Source organism: Pseudochaenichthys georgianus, chromosome 1, assembly GCF_902827115.2.
Source record: "Pseudochaenichthys georgianus chromosome 1, fPseGeo1.2, whole genome shotgun sequence".
In the NCBI taxonomy this organism is placed as follows: Eukaryota; Metazoa; Chordata; class Actinopteri; order Perciformes; family Channichthyidae; genus Pseudochaenichthys; species Pseudochaenichthys georgianus.
Genome location: NC_047503.1, coordinates 44241550 through 44260308, shown reverse-complemented (window position 1 = coordinate 44260308; position 18759 = coordinate 44241550). Strand labels below are relative to the sequence as shown.

The 18759-nt window shown below is 39.6% G+C and overlaps 1 protein-coding gene across 2 annotated transcripts; it reads left to right on the top strand.

The window, feature by feature from the left end:
• The first annotated feature begins 1025 nt into the window (after positions 1 to 1025).
• Positions 1026 to 18356, top strand: ifngr1 (interferon gamma receptor 1). Of its 2 annotated transcripts, none has more exons than XM_034088319.2 (7): positions 1026 to 1314; positions 8306 to 8423; positions 9405 to 9589; positions 10779 to 10924; positions 12636 to 12798; positions 13966 to 14090; positions 16177 to 18356. In XM_034088319.2, the coding sequence occupies exons 1-7, from the start codon at positions 1248 to 1250 to the stop codon at positions 16642 to 16644; spliced, it is 1272 nt and encodes a 423-aa protein (XP_033944210.1). In that variant the 5' UTR covers positions 1026 to 1247; the 3' UTR covers positions 16645 to 18356. The 2 variants fall into 2 exon arrangements, with proteins under 2 accessions (XP_033944210.1, XP_033944200.1); XM_034088309.2 differs by having other exon boundaries at positions 16171 to 18356.
• The last annotated feature ends 403 nt before the right edge of the window (positions 18357 to 18759 follow it).

The window sequence follows — 18759 nt, the reverse complement described above, 5'->3', positions numbered from 1 at the left end:
CTGTCCAAAATTCGAGTAAATATGATATTTTACAGATAAAACAAATAGCAGTCGTTCTGCTTTGGATTTTCAGATGTAGTTCATTCTGATGAAACACGGACATCCAGCTGCGGCTCAACATCTGTCTGGACTCTGGAGTTGACCTCTTTGCAGGATTAATGGCACGTGTCGAGAGGGAGAGGAGGATCATGGGAAAAAGAGGTCGTCCTGCCATGACACCACTGAGGGTACGAAGAGTAAAAACCTATTTCCAATTCCTGACACCATATTGATCATATTTCTGACTTGTTCCTCAGATTAGGGACATTTTCAGATCCAACAAATTGTTTATTCGGTATTCTGAGAAAAACTATTGAAAAAATTTATTTTTCAGAATGTTTTTCATTTTCAATATTTTTTCAATTTGATTCGAGATTTTCTTTTACAATTTCTAGTTCTGACCACAACAAAAATGTTCACTTGTTTGTTTCCCTATTCTTCCTTAGTTTTCTCAGATATAAATTCATGAATGCAGAGCCAGGTAGTGAACAGCAGATGGCGACAAACATCAGCTTTTCTTAGGAACAGATTTACCTGTGCAAAAGGAAAATCACAACCGGAAATTAAAAGATGTTTCCTTCCTTCTATTTTATTGTTTATCTATTATTATTTATCACATATATGCATTTATCTTGTATTTCTGTAGCCCATTTCCTTACATGTTGCGTTGTCCCATTCATTTGAATAAATGAATGGGACAACGCAACAGTTTTGTTCCCATTCATTCCCCGTGTTATCTTAATTTTAGTTTACATTTCTTTGCACAAATTAAAATACACATAAGTAACCAATACAAAATGATCTACAGTGCAGGAAGCGGCAGAAAACCCCATTTAAATAATAAATATAATCTTCAAATGTGTTTATGATGTTATACAGAATGCAATATTATCAACACATTTCTAAAAAGCTTTATTCTGAAGGTACTCTAGTGACGTCATCAAGGTGTTGTTCAGGTGACTCTTACCTGACTAACTAACAAACACACGCGCTTCCTGGAGCGAGGATGTGATTCAGACAAATTCATCTGAGAATCGGGAACTTGAGTGAAGAGGAACTCCACATGGTGTTTAGAAAAACCCTCCGTTTCTAATATGTTTTTATAAAGTTCGTTTTTACTTAAATGTTGTTATCCTCTCCGTGTTGAGGAGGAAGTCGTTTTTACGGTTTTTACGGTGTTTAGTCTCTTAGTTTGAAGGCCTGTCAACATGCTCCTGATCGGTGGTGCGTTCACGGCCCTGCTGCTTCTGCTCTCTGGACTTTCTGCTGCTTTTGGTAAGTAGCTAAAATACATACAGTATTGAAAGAATCACTCCGATGTTTAACTTGAATGAAATTGTGAATATTATGGGTTAAAAGACCGAATTACTAATACAATTCATGACTTCAAAATGTTATTTAAGTAGAAGTATTATCAGTAAAATTCACTCAGTGTCCTAAATACAAAATATGATTCAGATTGGCTCTTTCCACAGTGTTCTTATCATATAGTATTATTATTTTTAACCTGTTTGTGTCACTGAGAAGGAGAAATGTTGTCACTTTTGAAGTGTATAGTCCTACCAAGGCTTCATGTCCTGTTAGCTCATCACATGATTAGCGTGTACAAAAAGGTTTAATCAGTACAATGCACAGAAATACAAGTTATTATGCACAGAGGCTCTTTTTTTAACAGTATTTCTATCATATGATGTTACATTAGTCCGTTTTTATCAAGGAAAATGAAATAATGTGTCACTTTTGTAGTACAGTATTAGTCGGGCATCATGTCATGTAAGGAGATCACGTAAAAAATAACTGAGTGTTAAATGTAGTGGAGTAAAAAGTAAAGTATTTCCTTCTTAGATGATAAGGAGTACAAAGTATATAGTCGTGTAAAATGGAAACACTTCACACTGAAGTCAAAATGGTACTTTGTTACTTTCCATTACGGACTGCATATTGCTCTTTGTACTACACTACAATCTTACAATTACAATAGTTACATTGTTTTTGTGGCAAGGGCCTAAAAAAGAATTTGTCGTAAATATGAAATATAATTCCCATTCATGTTTTGCTCTTGAAATGTAAAAAATGAGCGATCGGACCTGACTTTGGACGCTGACTTTCTGTTACATATAAAATAAATGCATTTGCAATAGCTAAATAATACAAAAAGATAAGTTATATTTGAATAAAATATAAAAATCTGCAAGAAAATAGTCTGCTAATGATTGGTAGCTGATGAAAATCATCTCCATTCGTTTTTCTCTGTTTCATTTGAACCCCCTGGTCTGCAAGGCTGTGTTCCCTTCAGAGGGAGTTCCTCTTCCACTCCCCTATGTAACTATGTACCACTCACGCTCCTATTGGCTAGCACTGAACATCAGCAGGAGAGGACTCTTTAAAGTAGAGACACTACATACTGATACACACCTGAACATCAGCAGGAGAGGACTCTTTAAAGTAGAGACACTACATACTGATGTACACCTGAACATCAGCAGGAGAGGACTCTTTAAAGTAGAGACACTACATACTGATACACACCTGAACATCAGCAGGAGAGGACTCTTTAAAGTAGAGACACTACATACTGATATACACCTGAACATCAGCAGGAGAGGACTCTTTAAAGTAGAGACACTACATACTGATATACACCTGAACATCAGCAGGAGAGGACTCTTTAAAGTAGAGACACTACATACTGATACACACCTGAACATCAGCAGGAGAGGACTCTTTAAAGTAGAGACACTACATACTGATATACACCTGAACATCAACAGGAGAGGACTCTTTAAAGTAGAGACACTACATACTGATATACACCTGAACATCAGCAGGAGAGGACTCTTTAAAGTAGAGACACTACATACTGATACACACCTGAACATCAGCAGGAGAGGACTCTTTAAAGTAGAGACACTACATACTGATATACACCTGAACATCAACAGGAGAGGACTCTTTAAAGTAGAGACACTACATACTGATATACACCTGAACATCAGCAGGAGAGGACTCTTTAAAGTAGAGACACTACATACTGATATACACCTGAACATCAGCAGGAGAGGACTCTTTAAAGTAGAGACACTACATACTGATATACACCTGAACATCAGCAGGAGAGGACTCTTTAAAGTAGAGACACTACATACTGATATACACCTGAACATCAGCAGGAGAGGACTCTTTAAAGTAGAGACACTACATACTGATATACACCTGAACATCAGCAGGAGAGGACTCTTTAAAGTAGAGACACTACATACTGATATACACCTGAACATCAGCAGGAGAGGACTCTTTAAAGTAGAGACACTACATACTGATATACACCTGAACATCAGCAGGAGAGGACTCTTTAAAGTAGAGACACTACATACTGATATACACCTGAACATCCTTCTGCTGAAAGACTACAAAGGGGAGGAATGCTGCCGAGCTATAACAACTTCATAAACTCTGACTCCCTTCTTCTTCCTTATCGGTGCCAGATACCTGTCAGCCGAGATGTTTAGATGATGATACAAAGCTGCAGTATTAAAGGTGTGTTACTGTAATGAATAGATTGAACTTCACCATTATTTAAAACAGCTTTAAGCTTTGTGGCGATAAGTGTTGGAAGAGGTACTCGGATCCTTTACCTTCGTACAAATACTGTGATCGTACAATACTCCACTACAAGTAAAAGTCCTGATTTTAAAAGGTATCTAAGTAAAAGAAAAAAGTAATCAAAATATATGTACTTCTCCATGTCTCTCCTACATCAACATGTGTCCCCTCTTCTCCATGTCTCTCCTACATCAACATGTGTCCTCTCTTCTACATCAACATGTGTCCCCTCTTCTCCATGTCTCTCCTACATCAACATGTGTCCTCTCTTCTACATCAACATGTGTCCCCTCTTCTCCATGTCTCTTCTACATCAACATGTGTCCCCTCTTCTTCATGTCTCTTCTACATCAACATGTGTCCCCTCTTCTCCATGTCTCTCCTACATCAACATGTGTCCTCTCTTCTACATCAACATGTGTCCCCTCTTCTCCATGTCTCTTCTACATCAACATGTGTCCCCTCTTCTTCATGTCTCTTCTTCATCAACATGTGTCCCCTCTTCTCCATGTCTCTTCTACATCAACATGTGTCCCCTCTTCTTCATGTCTCTTCTTCATCAACATGTGTCCCCTCTTCTTCATGTCCCTTCTACATCAACATGTGTCCCCTCTTCTTCATGTCTCTTCTACATCAACATGTGTCCCCTCTTCTTCATGTCTCTTCTTCATCAACATGTGTCCCCTCTTCTCCATGTCTCTTCTACATCAACATGTGTCCCCTCTTCTTCATGTCTCTTCTACATCAACATGTGTCCCCTCTTCTTCATGTCTCTTCTACATCAACATGTGTCCCCTCTTCTTCATGTCTCTTCTACATCAACATGTATCCCCTCTTCTTCATGTCTCATCTACATCAACATGTGTCCCCTCTTCTTCATGTCTCTTCTACATCAACATGTGTCCCCTCTTCTTCATGTCTCTTCTACATCAACATGTGTCCCCTCTTCTTCATGTCTCTTCTACATCAACATGTGTCCCCTCTTCTTCATGTCTCTTCTACATCAACATGTGTCCCCTCTTCTGTGGAAAGAGACTCTGAAAGTGTCAGGAACAGAGATTCTCTCTTTTTGTCCTGATCCATTTCTATAAAAACCTGATCAGATTTTGGCCCCTTTATGATGTCATAACGATGTTTTGTCTTGTGTAACCATTAGCCAATCAGCAACCAAGGTAACCCCCCCCCCACCAGAACGCCGACACCTCCTCATCTCCACCGCTCCCATGTTTTCTTTTGTGTTGCCATAAATTAGTCTCTCTGCGTTTCTGCGCTGGGCTAATGCTAATGCTAATCATGCTAATACGAGGATAATAAAATGGCGGCTTCACAAAACTTTTGGGAGTTTTACGGGGCGTGGTTTGTAATCCGCCCAGCCAATCAGACAGAGGAACCTTTTTCTCCCACGAAAGTCCCTGCTCTCTAGCAGGGACGGAAAAGGGGGTGAAAAGGTTCTCATTAACTAATTTTAGTTCCGGATTTTTTTGGTGTGAACGCAACACTTCGGAACTAAAGTGGGAAAAGTACTGTGGTGTGAACGCGCCTAAAGTGTTCTTTTTGTTATGACCTGGCTCAAAAGGCCACAACAAAGAGGAGACACAGCATATCAACGGTTAACAAAATATGTTTATTAAAGCAAGTGATTCAAATCAGCCAAATTAATCAAGTGCAAAGTAAGTAAAACATGAGGTGTAAATGCAGGGTGAGTATTGCATGTGTGAGGGTGTTGAGGTGCACAAAGTAAAACAACTGAAATAACTATTGACATACTCAACCGAACCGGGGAGGAGCAGAGAGGAGCAGAGGGGAGCAGAGAGGCTTTAAATAGCTGCAGGGCACCAGACCCAGGTGCCCTGAGTTACTGCAACCAAGACAGCACAGCCACATCCTCTCTAGATGAACCCACAGGGGCATCGCATTTTTAACCAAAGGTCTCTCAGAGGGGCGTGGGGAGGGGCTCCTTATTTTCATCTAAAGTAACAGACAGAGAATCAGCACTTAGGAAACAGGGCTGAAACAGAGGGGATTATGGGTAATGCTGCAATTATCTGTTTGGTGTTTCAGCCAATCAGAGACAGGCTCTGGATATATCTGAGACCTGTGATGTATTGATGAAGAACAGTAAAATAGGGGATCTTTAAAGTGTATGAAAAAAAGTAATGGCATCAAAATATATAAGGTAGCAGTCTTGTATGGGCTCAGAACAGTCTCATAATACACACATGCGCACAGAAGGATTAACACTTGTATTTCATGATCCGCAAAAGGATTCAAACTTGTATTTCCGGATCCACACTTGTGTTTTTCAATGCACACACAAATGTATTCCGTTTCATATACATGTAAATAAAATCCAAATACAGAAAAACGTTTTACATGTATATTTTTGATCCTCACATATTTGTTTTCCGTTTAAATCCTCTGAACCTGCAAACACAAACAGCTTTCTGTGGACGGAACGCTGTGCATTCGTGTGTGGGTTTTTTGAGACTCCCCTGACGGTCAGCCGATTCGTACTTGTAATTATTTCTATCTATAGCCAATCAGATGTCTCCTCAATTCTAAGCCAATCACATGAGCGCGCCACCACGAGGGTAGATTTCTTGCGTTCATGACGTAGTGCTTCATGTACGCATTTTGCGTAGTCCGGAGCCGACAGGTCCATGGAGCCTGCCTGCAGGCGCTAATGTCAGGACACCTCCACTCTCAGTACAGCGCCACTTTCCGAACAGAAAATGCACGAAAATACAAGCCTTTATATTATTAAGGTACAGCGCCACTTTCCAAACCATTGATGAATGCTTGTGTACACAAAAACGGCAGGCAAAACCGTTTTAAATGTGTGTTTCCTGTGTGGCGAATACAGCTGCTTTATTTATGTCTGTATGAAGTTGTTGTGAGTGTGGAGGGAGCAGCTACAGGTTAGCTTAGCCTAATCGATCAGTGCACTACGAAGCCAGTGCTAGACAGTGACCTGTTAACGGGGGGAGCCCCGCCGGTCATTATCGGCCGATATTCACTCTTAATAGTTTGATCGGTGCTCTCTATAAAGGCCGATCAGGAGAGCTGGATCTGATCGATATGGACATAAACGCGAGTGAAGTATAACCGGACGCGAGAGAGAGATCAGATCAGCTGCTGAGTCTGATGGAGACACGCTGCTCTGCATGAGCCTGATGCTCCTCCCTCTGTTTAGCGAGCTGACCGGACTGCGCAAAATGCGTATATGAAGTAATCTTACCCTCGTGGGGGCGCGCTCGTGTGATTGGTTTAGAATGAAAGAGACATCTGATTGGCTATAGATAGAAAAAATTACAAGTACGAATCGGCTGACCGTCAGGGGAGTCTCAAAAAACCCACACACGAATGCAAAGCGATCCGTGCACAGAAAGCTGTTTGTGTTTGCAGGTTCAGGGGATTTAAACGGGAAACTAATAAGTGAGGATCAAAAATACATATGTAAAACTTTTTTCTGTATTTGGATTTTATTTACATGTATATGAAACGGAATACATTTGTGTGTGTATTGAAAAACACAAGTATGGATCCGGAAATACAAGTTTGAATCCTTCTGTGTGCAGGTGTGTATTATGAGACTGTTCTGAGCCCATAGTCTTGACTGGCCTTAAGTGCAACATGTAAAAGTACTCATTCTGCACACTTGGGTCAGTGGGTAATTTCCTAACTATTTTCCACCTCTGGAGTGGAGTGCACCAGCTGGGCATAAACTGGGCGTAACTCTACGTCCGACGTAGAACCGAAGGTTAAGACCAAACTAAAGTTATGACTAGTGCACCACTTAGACTTAAGCCCTGTATGCGTTGCGCCCGGGTGTAACTTTTACGCCTAGTATGGAGCAGGCGTAAATCGGAAAGACAGACTAGTATCCATAGTAATGTAAAACAGGCAAGAATGATATTAACGATGGCAGGGCGTCTTGTTTACATGTTTAACAATAAAAGGGCATTAAGAAGAGAGAGTCGTCCGTGATCGAACAAACCCACTGGACATCTATTCAGACAGTGAACTGATAGAGAGGTTTCGTTTCGGCAGACAAGCCCTTTTTGATTTAATCGAGGAGATTAATCTCAAAACCTCAACTCCGGCACGGATCAGATCGAAACGCTGCGCTCTCCCCAACCTTGCAGGTGCTGATTGCGCTCAGATTCTACGCGAACGGGGCCTTTCAAAAATACTGTGGGAGACATGATTAATGTTCATCGCACAACTGCATGTCGGGCTATAAGACAAGTTCCATTGGCCCTCCAGCACCGATTTCTTTCTCCGTCAGTTCCCGCTGTAGCTCTGACAAATCCCTCTTTCTCTTTCGGGGTGCGGCCATTTGGGATTCCCCTTGAGTCATCGCTGACGCTGTGGGTGTGGGAATTCCCTCTTCTCTGCGGTCCTCTGAGTCTGTAAAATGGTAAAATGGCGTTGCTTGGCAACAATTACTGTTTCGCGTGTATTCACGTGGACGCGCATCATAAGACCAGGCGCAGCTACGCCCGAGACTAGTCAGGCTTGGTGCACTCGGTGTAAATTCGAATCACTACGTCGGACGTAGCTAAGCCCAACGTTAGAGTTAAGCCCTACTTTTTTACGCCCATCTGGTGCACTCCACTCCAGGTGACGATCCATCTGAACGTTCCTCTCTTCTTTCCTGCAGTTCCTCCACCATCAAACTTGACTGTGATCTGCACGAGCCCCAACGTGAGCCTGAGCTGGGAGTTCAGCGAGCAGCAAACACACACCCAATTCAAGATAGATGTCAGAGGATCCGGAAAGTGAGACTTCTAAACTAATATTTTTAAAAAGCACACATTAATCAAATACAATAATACACAACAAGAATGTAAACGAGTGATGTAAGCTGCTTTGGATTAAGTGCTACCTTAATGAGAAATAGATACATACTTCATACCACCTTTCTTGAACTTATATTGTTATTTTGATGTTGTTTATTCTTACATGTTGTTCTTTTTGTTTGCCTTTACTATTGAATTCAAATGTATATTCTATTTTAATCGTGTGAAATGTTTAATATTATTAAGTCAGAGGATTCAAATTTGGGTTTTATGCCTCTTTTTGAACTGTATATCATCTGTTGTTTGTTTATCTTTAAGAAGGCATTTGGTTAACACAATGCATAGATTACAAATATAATCAGAGGTGGAGGTAGTACTCAGTTATTGTACTTGAGTAAAAGTACAAATACCAGAGAGAAGGAATAAGAAGTAAAAGTCCTTCATTCAAAAATGTTCCTAAAGTAAAAGTAGAAAGTATTCTCATCAAAATATAGTGAAAGTAGCGACAGTAAAAGTAGTCGTTGTGCAGATTGGTCCATTTCAGAATAATATATATGATATGTTTTATAATGATTGATCATGGAAGTGTTCTCAAAGCTGGTGAAGGTGCAGCTAGTCTGAATGACTTTGTATTCTGCAGGGTAGCTGGTGGATTTACTCCAGGTGGAACTAAAGTCTGATTCAACACTTGATTATATTTACCATCATTCATCCAGATCTGTGAAGTAACTAAAGGGATTAAATACATATAGTGGGGTAGAAGTACACCATGTACCTCTGAACTGAAGTGGAGTAGAAGTACAAAATAGCAAAACATGAATTACTCAAGTCCCTTAAAGTTATAGTACTTGAGTAATTGTACTTGGTTACTTCACACGGCTGATTAAAATACTACATTGGTGACGACCATCTGATCTAATCTAATGTATGAAATTCAAGGATTGCTCTGTTGTGTTGCAGCAAAGAAATACATACATTTTGGGTGAAAGAGCGTCACTTTGACGTCTTTGATTTCGTCTGGAAATCTGAGGCGAGCTTCATGGATTTCTACGGAGTCAATGTGACAGCGTTTCAGGGAGGAAACCGGTCTAAAGAAGCAAAGATCACCTTCACCTTTAACGACTTCAAAACCACTGATGTAAAATGTGAGTACATGTAGATAAAGATGGCTGCCCTTTATTTAATCATAAAAGTCCAATATCTTTGATTATCTTGACCTTTTTAAGTCATAATATTGCCCCATATGAATGCAATATTATAATGCGTATAGACGAGCCTCTTTTTAATAATTAAAAATATTGTAAAAATGAACGTATTATAGTGATTGACATTATTATCTGCTTAATTGTTTGTTTATTTATCTGTTTATTTGTTGTTTTATTTGTTTGTTTTTCAATAACAAATGTATTTCTTTAAGAAAAGAAAAAAAGATATACATATATGTTAGTAATTCAGTTTTTGGGAGAAGGGGTGGGGTTAAATAAGTGTAAACTTCTTCCCCACCCCTTTTCGGATGTGTAATTAATCATTTGTTTATATATAATTTAGAATCAGTAATGTTTTTATATATAAATGTTGTATTGTATAATAACTCATGTTAAATGTTTGTATTATTGTTTTACACATCTGAAATAAATCAAATCAATTAATAATACTATTCATAATAATAATGATAAAAATAATAGGAATATATTTTAAATTGTTATTGTGATTATTATTAGAAACATTATAAAAAGTGTATTTATATGCATGCATTAAAGGGGACAACTATTACAAAAGTGCTTACTTTTATGGGCATGCACCCTATCGACATTTAATAGTCTGAAGACCTACTATTATTATTAAATATTATAATATTGCTGGCTCAGGCTCGCCTTAAACATCCGCCTGGTTCTTTTTATTTTATTTTAATATCTTTTCAAACCTATTAATATGACTTATTACATTCGCATTGCCATTTTGTCAATTCTATTAGGTTGTAATTTCATTATGTTTTTTTCTTTTACTTGTTGATCTGTACACGCTATTGGGCTTTATACACTACCAGTGTACCACTACCTCATGAAGCTGACTGAGAGAAGCCAAGAGTGTGCAAAGCTGTCATCAAGGCAACATTGGGCTAATTTGAGGAATCTAAAACATTTTATTTTAACACTTTTTTGTTTACTAGATAATTCCATATGTGTTATGTTATAGTTTTGATGTCTTCAGTATTAATCTACAATGTAGAAGAAGAAAAAAAATGGGAAGGTGTGTCCAAACTTTTGACTGGTACTGTGCATTTAATTAGAATTTTAAATTTGAATCATAAGTTTCACAAATGTCTCTTGGCAGGTAATTTGGATTTCCCCGATGTGGATCTGATGGAGACGGATTCAGGAGCCACGCTTAGCTTCAAGAATCCTCTCCACTACTACAAGAAGCTGAAGCAGGCAATCGGATCAGATGCCTCCTTTACATTTGTAGCCTATTCCGAAACTGTAAGTTTAATAAAGAAGGGCTGCACAATTAATAACAATTTAATCAGAATCACATGAGGCGCAATATTTGTTACAGGCAACATATGTGTGACTATCATCCTGAATTAAGGACTCTCTCAAAAAAAATACCATGATCATTTTAAAGGGTTCCTATTCTGCACATTTCCCGGTTCATATCAGTATTTAGTGTCGCTACTTTAAAGAGTCCTCTCCTGCTGATGTTCAGGTGTATATCAGTATGTAGTGTCTCTACTTTAAAGAGTGCTCTCCTGCTGATGTTCAGGTGTATATCAGTATTTAGTGTCGCTACTTTAAAGAGTCCTCTCCTGCTGATGTTCAGGTGTATATCAGTATGTAGTGTCTCTACTTTAAAGAGTCCTCTCCTGCTGATGTTCAGGTGTATATCAGTATGTACTGTCTCTACTTTAAAGAGTCCTCTCCTGCTGATGTTCAGGTGTATATCAGTATGTAGTGTCTCTACTTTAAAGAGTCCTCTCCTGCTGATGTTCAGGTGTATATCAGTATGTAGTGTCTCTACTTTAAAGAGTCCTCTCCTGCTGATGTTCAGGTGTATATCAGTGTGTAGTGTCTCTACTTTAAAGAGTCCTCTCCTGCTGATGTCCAGGTGTATATCAGTATGTAGTGTCTCTACTTTAAAGAGTCCTCTCCTGCTGATGTTCAGGTGTATATCAGTATGTAGTGTCTCTACTTTAAAGAGTCCTCTCCTGCTAATGTTCAGGTGTATATCAGTATGTAGTGTCTCTACTTTAAAGAGTCCTCTCCTGCTGATGTTCAGGTGTATATCAGTGTGTAGTATCTCTACTTTAAAGAGTCCTCTCCTGCTGATGTTCAGGTGTATATCAGTATGTAGTGTCTCTACTTTAAAGAGTCCTCTCCTGCTGATGTGCAGGTGTATATCAGTATGTAGTGTCTCTACTTTAAAGAGTCCTCTCCTGCTGATGTTCAGGTGTATATCAGTATGTAGTGTCTCTACTTTAAAGAGTCCTCTCCTGCTGATGTTCAGGTGTATATCAGTATGTAGTGTCTCTACTTTAAAGAGTCCTCTCCTGCTGATGTTCAGGTGTATATCAGTATGTAGTGTCTCTACTTTAAAGAGTCCTCTCCGGCTGATGTTCAGGTGTATATCAGTATGTAGTGTCTCTACTTTAAAGAGTCCTCTCCTGCTGATGTTCAGGTGTATATCAGTATGTAGTGTCTCTACTTTAAAGAGTCCTCTCCGGCTGATGTTCAGGTGTATATCAGTATGTAGTGTCTCCACTGGGACATGTCTCCATGCTTTAATTTTCAAAGAGCTCTTTATTGCCTCTTTTCACCCTCTGTCTGAGAGCCCAGTCTGGTCTGATTGGTTAGCTGGCCAATTCTGTTGTGATTGGTCAACCTGCTAAGAGATGTCCCGCTCCCTAGTCTATCGAGTGCAATGTGTTGAAGCGCCAGCCAATAGAAGTATGTTACATAGGGATGTCACTTTGTTATGGAAGAAAAAATGAGTCCAATGGAGGAGTTTCTGGCAGGGGGGGGGGGAGAAACTCCCCAACAGGCTCGATAGGGCCCCTTTAAATATATCGTTCAACAATGGATGAGAATAATGATCCAAAAATGATCAATAACTTCAATATTGTAAATGTGTACTCTGTTGCAGTATTAAGAAAAGCAACGTTAATGTTTATTATCCATGTTCTGTGACTTTCAGGGTCAGTTTAAAGGAGATTGCGGGCAGCACGAAAACTGCAAACTTGATATTGTGTTCCCTGCGGACGTGGAGAAGTGTGTGACGCTGAAGGGAGACCTGCTTGAAATGATTGGTGGTCAAGCGTTCAGACAGACCGACAGAATCTGTGCCGAACCAGAAGAGAGTGAGTACCAACTGGAAATACCTGCAGTATACCGTTTACAAATATTAAATGGTGCGGCCAAAATGGAAAATAAATTAATCAAGCCTGTTCTTCTAACATACAAATACACAGCATGGACACAGCCATTAACAGGAAGTGGTGGAAGAGGTACTCAGATGTTGTACTTTTGATTTGAAGTCGGTCGGATTAAAACATTTGGAGCAGTTTGTTAAAGTATGGCACGTGTAAAATACAAAATCTAGCCATAAAATGCACGTGATTCAAAATGGCAGACTTCCTGTTGGATTTATAATATGACGCCCTAAGGCTTTTGTGTGTGTCTCAACCTGCTACATATACCTAGGAAGTTTCAGACTCATAGGTGAAATAACTACGATGAACAGCCTTTTAGCAACTTTGTAGAAGCGGCTCAAGAGCATTTTGCCTCCACCAAAGAACAAGAGCCCTGAAATATACATTTTCCCCGCCAGTCCTGACAATCCTGCCCAAAGAAATCCGCTGTCGCAGCACGTTTAAGCTCAAAGAAACGTAGAAAAAACATTATAAGGATTTCAATAAGATAAGATTAACTTCCCAATTCTGGAAATGTTTTCGTTGCAGCAGCATGAAACAAAACGAGGCGAAGGTCGGTGTTCGGATCCTAATAGTAATAATAAGCTAAATCAAAGTATGTGTACGGAGCCCTAGACCAGAACCTGCGTGGCTTTCTGGGTCAGCTGGGGACGCATCCTCCTGATGTTATAGAGCGTGTATCTGCAGCAGCGGGTTGCAGCAGCGATGTTTGCAGTGAAGGACAGGTTGTTATCCAGGATCACGCCCAGAGTCCTTGCAGTCTGAGTCGGGGAAACAACAGAGGTGCCGATGTTGATAGTCAGGTCAAGAGTGGGACAATCTTTTCCCAGAAGGAAAAGCAGTTCAGTCTTGTCAAGGTTGAGCTTGAGGTGGTGAGCAGACATCCACTGAGAGATGTCTGCTAGACAAGCAGAGATGCGTGCGACGACCTGCGTTATACATGATGGGAAAGGGGGAACCCGCAAAAATAATAAAAGGACACTCAAATAAACATGTTAACGTCTCTGTAAAATAACACTGTAATATGAATAAGCACTTTTGCTAAATCAGAAAATGTCCAACCGATAAACAAAGTCACATGTGTTTTTATTGCAGAGGATCTTACGGTGGCTCTGGTTGTATTGCTGTTCGTCCTCGGCATTGTAATCGTTGTGATTATAATTATCATCATTAAGGTGAGAGCCTGGACGATGAAAATCCCCGGGACACCTCCTTCTCTGGTAAGAAGAAATGGAAGAACGCCAAACTTATTATGTGTAATTTACGAGGGTTGGGTAGATGTGTATAACTTTTGATATATTTTCAGTAATCCAAAAAGAAATGTGTTTTCTAATGCTTTGTTACTTATTTGAAAAGACTGTAGTGCCATTTATATTAAAGAGGATATATTAATCTCATATTCAGGTTCATATAAGTATGTAGTGTCTCTACTTTAAAGAGTCCTCTCCTGCTGATGTTCAGGTGTGTATCAGTATGTAGTGTCTCTACTTTAAAGAGTCCTCTCCTGCTGACGTTCAGGTGTATATCAGTATGTAGTGTCTCTACTTTAAAGAGTCCTCTCCTGCTGATGTTCAGGTGTATATCAGTATGTAGTGTCTCTACTTTAAAGAGTCCTCTCCTGCTGATGTTCAGGTGCATATCAGTATGTAGTGTCTCTACTTTAAAGAGTCCTCTCCTGCTGATGTTCAGGTGTATATCAGTATGTAGTGTCTCTACTTTAAAGAGTCCTCTCCTGCTGATGTTCAGGTGTATATCAGTATGTAGTGTCTCTACTTTAAAGAGTCCTCTCCTGCTGATGTTCACGTGTATATCAGTATGTAGTGTCTCTACTTTAAAGAGTCCTCTCCTGCTGATGTTCAGGTGTATATCAGTATGTAGTGTCTCTACTTTAAAGAGTCCTCTCCTGCTGATGGTCAGGTGTATATCAGTATGTAGTGTCTCTACTTTAAAGAGTCCTCTCCTGCTGATGTTCAGGTGCATATCAGTATGTAGTGTCTCTACTTTAAAGAGTCCTCTCCTGCTGATGTTCAGGTGTATATCAGTATGTAGTGTCTCTACTTTAAAGAGTCCTCTCCTGCTGATGTTCAGGTGTATATCAGTATGTAGTGTCTCTACTTTAAAGAGTCCTCTCCTGCTGATGTTCAGGTGCATATCAGTATGTAGTGTCTCTACTTTAAAGAGTCCTCTCCTGCTGATGTTCAGGTGTATATCAATATGTAGTGTCTCTACTTTAAAGAGTCCTCTCCTGCTGATGTTCAGGTGTATATCAGTATGTAGTGTCTCTACTTTAAAGAGTCCTCTCCTGCTGATGTTCAGGTGCATATCAGTATGTAGTGTCTCTACTTTAAAGAGTCCTCTCCTGCTGATGTTCAGGTGTATATCAGTATGTAGTGTCTCTACTTTAAAGAGTCCTCTCCTGCTGATGTTCAGGTGTATATCAGTATGTCGTGTCTCTACTTTAAAGAGTCCTCTCCTGCTGATATTCAGTTGTATATCAGTATGTAGTGTCTCTACTTTAAAGAGTCCTCTCCTGCTGATGTTCAGGTGTATATCAGTATGTAGTGTCTCTACTTTAAAGAGTCCTCTCCTGCTGATGTTCAGGTGTATATCAGTATGTAGTGTCTCTACTTTAAAGAGTCCTCTCCTGCTGATGTTCAGGTGTATATCAGTATGTAGTGTCTCTACTTTAAAGAGTCCTCTCCTGCTGGTGTTCAGGTGTATATCAGTATGTAGTGTCTCTACTTTAAAGAGTCCTCTCCTGCTGGTGTTCAGGTGTATATCAGTATGTAGTGTTTCTACATGTCTCCATGCTTTAATGATCAAAAAGCTCTTTATTTTGCTCATCCTGCCTGTGCTGCAGCACCTCTTTTCACCCTCTGTCTGAAACCAGAGCCCAGTCAGCTCTGATTGGTTAGCTGGCCAGCTCTGTTGTGATTGGTCAACCAGCTTAGAGAATAATAACGTACAATGAGTTGGAGCGCTAGCCAATAGAAGTGTGAGTGTTATGTAGTGATGTCACTATGCTAGAGAAGTAAACAAAGGAGTCCGATGGAGGTGTTTCGGTATGTTGTCCTTTGCAGATCAATCACATGCACACAAACCAATATACCGCACATGGTGAAATCATAACAGGGCCTCTTTAGATATTTTAATGCTGCAGCTCACAAGTTGTATTTTAAAGACTTAAAAAACGAATTGTTTGGTACAGTCACATCATCGTAACTAAGTAGTAAGAAGTAACTGCAATTTGTTATGTTTTCCAAATCATTCACGTCTGACCTGCTTGATAATGTGCTTTAGTTGCAGAATGGCAGAGAAGGAGAAGGTGGCCCTTTATTAATGAAAGAAGACTCGACTCCCATCAGTGTTGTTACACTGTGCAACAACACCGTCAACACTTCTTCAGTCAGCTACGAGGAGGATGAGGAGGATGAGGAGGAGAAGAAGGACAACAACAGAGAGGACAACAGCAGAGAGGACAACAATAGAGACAACAACAGAGAGGACAACAGAGAGGGTTTGCCACCTCTTGATGTGGCGTACTCTGATGGAAGACCTCTGGAGGACAACATGAAAGAGGAAGAGGAGGGCAGCAGCAGGGACAGCAGCGGATACCTAAGCAGAGAGGGTGTGCAGCCTCTCGGTGCGGCGAACTCTGATAGAGGACTTCTGGAGGAAAACGTTAGTGATGATGATGATGATGATGATGATGATGATGATGATGATGATGATTCTGCTTCTATTAAATCGGTGGAGTCGATAGGATCACACTAACGCTCCGTAGGTGGATACGGGTGACGGGGACTGAGCTCACAGCGAGAGGTGAAAACAAACCAAAAAAGACGACTTTATTCTGGATTAAAAGTCATTTTCTCGACCGCTCTATACTTTGCATTACAAACAAGTGCATTCATGGAGGAGTTTCTCAAGAAGGGACAAAGACAGTTAAACCTTCTACTTTGTGGTTGTACTGGTAAACATCTACCAATGTTTAAGTATATCTTTGGTTTGCCTTGTGGCTGCTTGTTTCAACAGCTGCAACACACACAGGATGGGATTTAAGAAACTTAACATGAAACCTCAGCCTCGTCACATATATCACTTTAACTATATGTATACAATAACACGGTAGTTAGCATTGCTGTTTGACTCTGTTGTACCCGGGAAACGAAGTCTCCTGAACATCTCTGACCCTCAGCTGCAGAAATGTTACTTTAACACAATGTACATTATTTTACCTCAAGGGAACACGCTGCATAAGAAGTATGGTCGCTCGTATAGTCTCTAAGTATCGGCTAAAACTGGTGGATGTTTGTGCAGCTGTTATTCATGAAGGGAATGTCTTGTTTTTACATTTGGGGGTTTGGTTTTTAAAAAGGGACATTTTATTTTTAATATATATAAAACGGGTCCTACTTGCATCAAGTGGTATAAAGTTATGTAGATAATTTTCAGTTTATTTGACCAGGTTTAGAGCAAGATTTGTCCACATCAAATGTCTTTTTAAATATTAAGAGAGGGACTACTTCTTTGGTAGAAAGTAGTTCCGATGAAAAAGGCGAAGGTCAGCATTGTCAGCCAAAGAAAATAACCTGGAAACTTGTTCGGATTTTAAAAGGAATTTGGCTTTCAGCTCCAAAACCTCCACCTTACTAAATTCCACTAGAGGTAAAATGTTTACCACCGGATGCGATTGACTGTACCGGTTTTACAGTGTTTGAACACACCGTCAAATGTGGACTTTCTGCTCTAGGCAGCAGATAACGAGGCGTTCGAATGGATGCCACACCTGGAAATGTATCACTGTGTGTTTCCTGTCAAACCGGCTTTGATGTGACGTGTGGGAGTTTCTTTTGTTCGCATCAAGAGGATTACATTTTTACAAAGTACTTCAGGGTTGCTCATATATATATATTTTTTATTGCTGTTATGAAATTACCTATTGCGTAAAAGTGCTTTTTAAACGGTTGCTTTGAATGCTACGGCAGAGGATAAGGGCCACACGTGAACAAAATGTTTGAGAGAAAAATTCGGAATTCGGACTTTTTTCTGAAAATTCAGAATTTTGCTGGAAAAATTATTTCGCCATCAACATTTTATTTATTTATTTGTATTTGAATTCTGACTTAAATATCCAAATCTCTCAGAATTCTGACTTTAATTTCAGATTTTTTCCCAGAATTCTGAGATTCAAGTCAGAATTCCCACTTTTCCTCAAAATTCGGAATTTTCTAAAAAGAGAATATTATTTTTCTTCTCAGAATTCCAGGATTAAATAACTTTTTCTCAGACCTTAATGTGGCCCTAATCCTCTTCCGTAGAATACTACCTTTCAATACCTTGTCTCTAACATTTTTAACAGCATGGTAAACTGAACACTGAAAGAAAATGTTGTCTCTGAAATAAGATTTATTTGTTTATTTAATAAGGGAACGTCCATTTCTACTGTTTGCATGAGATTTAAATATGTTCACGCGTCAAAGATTTGCTGATATGATCTTTGAATAAACGGCAGTGTGAAAGTATCAGATCACCTGCTGGGGGGCAAAGTGCACTTTGATAAGATCAACAGGAAATCTCAGGTTGCTTTTGAATTTTTAATAAAGACACAAACAATATCTTCTTTCGCTAATTTCAAATATAAGGAAGTGTTGTGTATCGATATACATCTTAATGATGAGATTACAAAACGATATGTTGAGAAAAACAACAATCTTGTACCTTTTTCCATTTAATTAAAGTAGCTTAACAGAATAGTTTGGGATTATGCTTTTGGACAAATTGAGAAGACTGATACCACTCGAATAAATATGAAGCTATATCAGTGCCCTACGACTGTTGGCACATACACTGGAAACGGAGCTTAGATCTGCCCGAGGACGCCTCTGA